Source organism: Rhinolophus sinicus, linkage group LG18 (assembly GCF_036562045.2).
Source record: "Rhinolophus sinicus isolate RSC01 linkage group LG18, ASM3656204v1, whole genome shotgun sequence".
NCBI lineage: Eukaryota > Metazoa > Chordata > Mammalia > Chiroptera > Rhinolophidae > Rhinolophus > Rhinolophus sinicus.
The window spans coordinates 17,775,980-17,781,048 of record NC_133767.1 but is presented as its reverse complement, the minus strand read 5'-3'; the positions used below and the strand labels follow the sequence as shown (position 1 = coordinate 17,781,048).

General features: G+C 56.8%; 1 protein-coding gene across 2 annotated transcripts; it reads left to right on the top strand.

The window, feature by feature from the left end:
- Positions 1-228: 228 nt before the first annotated feature.
- Positions 229-4,747, top strand: CD2BP2 (CD2 cytoplasmic tail binding protein 2). 2 transcript variants are annotated; one of them, XM_019717318.2, is made up of 7 exons: positions 229-498; positions 975-1,078; positions 1,313-1,448; positions 1,566-1,723; positions 1,822-2,254; positions 2,336-2,442; positions 2,518-4,747. In XM_019717318.2, exons 2-7 carry the CDS (start codon positions 1,001-1,003, stop codon positions 2,626-2,628), a joined length of 1,023 nt encoding a protein of 340 aa, XP_019572877.1. In that variant the 5' UTR covers positions 229-498; positions 975-1,000; the 3' UTR covers positions 2,629-4,747. The 2 variants fall into 2 exon arrangements, with proteins under 2 accessions (XP_019572877.1, XP_019572875.1); XM_019717316.2 differs by having other exon boundaries at positions 258-498; positions 970-1,078.
- Positions 4,748-5,069: the final 322 nt, after the last annotated feature.

Here is a 5,069-nt window from a genome sequence, read left to right as displayed (position 1 = left end):
GGGAAGGCCAGGTTTGCACTGAGATGATGAGGGGCGCAGAACCTCCGCCAGCCCTAGGGAAGGGTGGCGCAACCCTGGAAAGAAACCAGAGCAGGAACCCACTGGCCCTGCTCGGACCTTGTCCGCCACACCCGGGGCGCCACTTTCTCCCCAGCGCCTCTACGGCTGTAAGCCATCCCTCCACTTCCGGTCACCCTCGCGTGCCATCATGGGCCATCCCTCCACTTCCGGCCACCCTCGCGTCCCATCAGGGTCTAAGCGTTCTCCAGTGCCCCCTGCTCGTCGTTCCATCCCACGCAGCTCGAGTCACTCCTGGGGGGGAGTGTGCCCTCCCCGGCTCCTCTCGGACTTCCGCCTGCTCTCGCCACAGTGAAGCCACTTCCGGCCCTCCTGGCGCCTTCCACAGTTCTCTTCCGGGTGATGGCGGCCCGGTGCCCCGGATGAAGCCCTGGCGGAAGCTTCGCTCCTTTCCTTCCCCCACCTTCCCGGGGTCCCTAGGTGAGTGCGCGCCGGTGGGACTGCTGGGGTCCCTGGTGCTCTGGCGCCTCTCATTTGTACACAGCGCCCGGCACAGTCGGGGGTCACCCCGCGGAATTGGGAGTTCGGCGCGGGGAAAGGGGGGCGGCCAGGACGCCAGGTCCCGGGTCCGCCCGAGCCTCACGAGCTCCAAGAGAACTGGCGGTGGGGGAGCGGGTGTTAGCCCGGGGAACGGCGTCGCGCCCAGGATGCCAGCGCCGGGAATGGGGGTGGTCACGTGGGGGAGCTGGTCGGGCATCCTCGGCGCTCCCACCTGTCAGGCTTTGTTCCAGCCAGTCTTTCGGATGCCAGACCAGGTTCCGGCGCCTCTTGCCTGTCAACGCCCCTTTCGGCCCCTGTTTCTGTACCAGGGGAAACGTTTGCTGCGCTGGGGCCCTCTCGCGGCGAATCTCCTCCTCGCCCGGTTCCCTTACTCGGCGTCCTTTCTCTCAGTTCAGCTTGAGGCAGGCCCCTCTGTCCAGTCATGCCGAAGAGGAAGGTGACCTTTCAAGGCGTGGGAGATGAGGATGATGAGGATGAAATCAGTGTCCCCAAGAAGAAGGTGAGGGGGCCAGACTCCTGCGTCGTAGGGAGGAGTGAGGGGGAGAGAAAAGAAACTAGGATCAGAAAAGGGAAAACGCGTGGGATGCAAAGAGGGTTAGAAAGGAAAGGACTAGCTTCGCCATCTTCTCTGAGAAATGGGTTTGGGAGATTGTCAGTTTGAGTCCAGATCCTAGAGCATTTTGAGGACTAGGCGGTAACCTGCCTCTCTCGACCTGCTGGCTCCTGCTCACAGCTGGTGGACCCTGTGGCCGGGGCAGGAGGGCCTGGGAGCCGCTTCAAAGGCAAACACTCTTTGGACAGCGATGAGGAGGACGACGAGGAGGAGGGGTCCAGCAAATACGACATCCTGGCCTCAGAGGACGTGGAAGGTGAGGTCTACGCAAACATTGAATCTGCTGCGGAAACAAACGGGCTTCTGGGATGTGGCCCAGGGCTCCTTCTGTCACTGTCGCATGCTTAGTGTGAAATGCCTGTGTTTGGTGCAGGTCAGGAGGCGGCCACACTCCCCAGTGAGGGAGGTGTGCGGATCACACCTTTCAACCTCCAGGAAGAGATGGAAGAAGGCCATTTTGATGCTGACGGCAACTACTTCTTGAACCGAGAAGCTCAGATCCGAGACAGCTGGCTGGACAACATTGACTGGGTTTGGCTCAGGGGCTGGCGTGGCCGGGCCGGAGGCGGCAGGGACTCGGGCTCTGCGGACAGTTTGTCAGAAATAATCTCCATGTTCTCGTGGTACAGGTGAAGATCAAGGAGCGGCCACCGGACCAGCATCCACCATCGGACTCCGACGAGGAGGATAACCTGGGCCAGACACCCATGAGCGCCCAGGCACTCCTGGAGGGCCTCCTGGAGCTGCTGCTGCCCAGAGAGACAGTGGCTGGGGCCCTGAGGCGCCTGGGGGCCAGAGGAGGAGGCAAAGGGGGCAGTAAGGGGCCCGGACGGCCCTCTTCCCCCCAGCGCTTGGACAGGCTCTCGGGGTTGGCTGACCAGATGGTAGCCCGGGGCAACCTTGGTGTATATCAGGAGACAAGGGAACGGCTGGCCATGCGTCTGAAGGGGTTGGGGTGCCAGACCCAAGGACCCCCTGACCCCATCTCCCCACCTTCTCTGGACATGTTTGCTGAGGAAGTGGCAGAGGAGGAGCTGGTGACCCCATCCCCTGCCCAGAAAGGTGAGCTTGAAGGGCAGAGGCGGGGTCTTGTGGGCAGGGGCATGGCACTGGAGGCCCACACAGCTTTGCCTGTGATTTTAGAAGCAGAGTCGCTCGGAGACGGTCTGGAGGATGTGATGTGGGAGTATAAGTGGGAGAACACAGGGGATGCTGAGCTGTACGGGCCCTTCACCAGCACCCAGATGCAGGTAAACCCCTTTCTGCCTCTTTTCTGCCCTCGCACCCCATCAGTCCTCCACCAGCTCTGCCTTCTCTTCCCGCAGACCTGGGTGAACGAAGGTTACTTCCCGGATGGTGTGTATTGCCGGAAGCTGGACCCCCCTGGTGGACAGTTCTACAACTCCAAGCGTATTGACTTTGACCTGTATACCTGAGCCTGCCGAGGGCCCAGTTTGGGGGCCCCTTCATTCCTGGACTCTGGAGGAGGCCCCAGCTGCCCCTGGCAGTGAGGGTATCGGGGGCCTCTTTTCAGCTAGTTTTCTTTCCCAATAAAAGCCTGTAGTTGTGTATTAAGGCCTCGGCTGTGCTGATGGCCAGAAACCAGGGACCCCCACAGCCCCTTTGGACTTGCTTCAGCCCTTGACTATTTCCTCATGAAATTCTTCTGTGGAAGTTTCTGGTCCCTTGAACCATCTCACCGTTGAGCAATCCTAGGGGCAGAGCCAGGGTGTCAGGGACCTGTGGCCTCCCGACCTGGCCTCTGCTGACCACCTAAAAATCCCTCACGTACATACTATTCTCCAGTACCCACTGGGGGTTCCTGTTGCTGTTCTGAGGTCTTTGGCTTTTAGGATCTCAGTCAGCACGTCCTGGCAGCCAGGACAGGACGGAACTCCAGAAGGGGCGTTTTAGGCCTCGAAGGGCTGGGACAGCAGTTGGGTGTGAGCAGGAAGCTTAGTACTCACTAGCTCCCACTGTCTCAGGCTCCTTAAGTGAAGTGCAGGCTCAGTGGTGGCACAAGGTCACCTGATCCCGCCACCCATCGACTAGGCACAGAGTAGGGCAGCATGTCATTGGGGGGGCACACAGTGAGTCAGAGGGTTGGCCCAGACCCAGTAGGCTCCCTTCCCAGACATTTTTTGGTACTAGGTCTTTTCGGTCTGGCTTTTGAGGCCCTGAAGCTTCCATGACCTGGGCTCCCATCCTGTGCCTGGCATAGGGCTCGTCAGTGCCTTGAGGGAACTGAGATAACTAGGCGGGTCCCCTTCCAGGAATTCAGAGTCGGGAGGGAGGCAGACAAGTGTAATTGTGTAGTCTACACCTAACCACCCCCAGCGACCCACCCACCCCCACACAAACCCCCACCACCACCACCACCAGTGCTGCCTGAGGCTGCCGCCTCTGCACCCAGACAGATTGATTCTAACACTTCCCATCTTGGAATCGCAGGAGAGCTGTGAAATTATCCTCAGATTCAGACTAGGTTGGTCTAGGCAGTAGCCTGGTGGTGGGTCTTTTAACAGCTCCCAGGTGTTTCCAGTGTGTGGTCAGGTGGAACACCACTGAGTCTGACCCATGAGAGGTTACCCCGGGGCGAGGGGCTGGTGCCTGGACCCTGCTGTGGTGGCAGGGCTAAGGGCTGAGATGTGTGAGGCCAGGGTGCTGGTGGGATCTGTCAGTTACAGGAGAGCCGAGCACCAGAGCCGTGGGACCCGAGCTAGGCCAGGAACTAGGAAAGATGTGTGGGCATACCCAATGTTTTAGTGAGGCCTCCAACTTTTGGAAAAATTGGACCTGCTCCAGTGCCAGGCCAGACCTGGTTTGCATTGACTCCAAGATGTTAAGATGATTTGTTTTGTGTCATTCAGAAGGGAAGCCCTGCCACTTGTAAGATGGCAATTAAAAGGTGCATCCTGATTTCAGAAATGTTCAGAAAAGCAGGTGTCTTAGGACCAATGAAATAACCATGTTCAGCTTTATGTTACCCCAGTGATTGACTCACGGAAGGTGCTTAGTGTTTGGCCAGTAAATGGACGTCCAAGGGGTGGTCCCTGAGTGTTCCCCAGGCACCCCAGCTCCACCTGTCCAAAACTGACCTCTTCCCCTCACAACCTGCTCCTGTGTCCACCTCCCTGATGACACTTTATATAGGCAAAGTAATGGCTCCCCAAAGATGTCCACATCCTTAACCTCAGAACTGGGAGTATGCGACCTTCATGGCCAAAGAGGCTTTGCAGCTGTGATGAATGGTTTTGAGATGGGGAGATTATTCTGGATGATTGAGGTGGCCCCAAATATAATCACAAGGACCCCTATAAAGTGAAAGGGGGGAGAGTCAGAGGTAGCTGAAAATGTTACACTGCTGCTGGGTTTGAAGATGGAAGGGCCACATGCCAAGGAATGCCGTGGCCTGTGGGAGCTGGAGAAGGCAAGAAAACTGATTTTTCTATCTCCACAAAGAAATGCAGCTCCCGCTGGCAGGACTCTAGGTCAGTCAAAACCATTCTGCACTTCCGACTGCCAGACCTTAATAAAATGTGTTGTTTTGAGCTACCAAGTTTGTAGTCATTTGTTGAGCACCAAGAGGAAACTAACACCTCCACCCAGCGAACGCCTCGCCCCTCATGAATAGTATCACCAAGTTCTCTCTGTGACCATGTCCTTTTCCTATCAACACTTAAGCGTTTTATATTTTACACTAATTTTGTAGGTTTATAGGAAACTTAACAGAAATAGCACGGAGTTCACTCAGTTTCCCCTATTTTAACATCTTCCAGTGGTGCGTTTTTTACAACGAATGAACCAATGATGTTTCAACTATTAACAATTTTTAACAGATTTGGGAGATGCACTCAAAGCGTACAATTCAATGGTT

Bases quoted from the DNA above. Each gene is read 5' to 3' on its own strand.
- CD2BP2 (XM_019717318.2), top strand. From the start codon at position 1,001: ATGCCGAAGAGGAAGGTGACCTTTCAAGGCGTGGGAGATGAGGATGAT. The intron at 1,079-1,312 runs GTGAGGGGGCCA...TCCTGCTCACAG, and splicing joins TCAGTGTCCCCAAGAAGAAG to CTGGTGGACCCTGTGGCCGG. The intron at 1,449-1,565 runs GTGAGGTCTACG...TGTTTGGTGCAG, and splicing joins GGCCTCAGAGGACGTGGAAG to GTCAGGAGGCGGCCACACTC.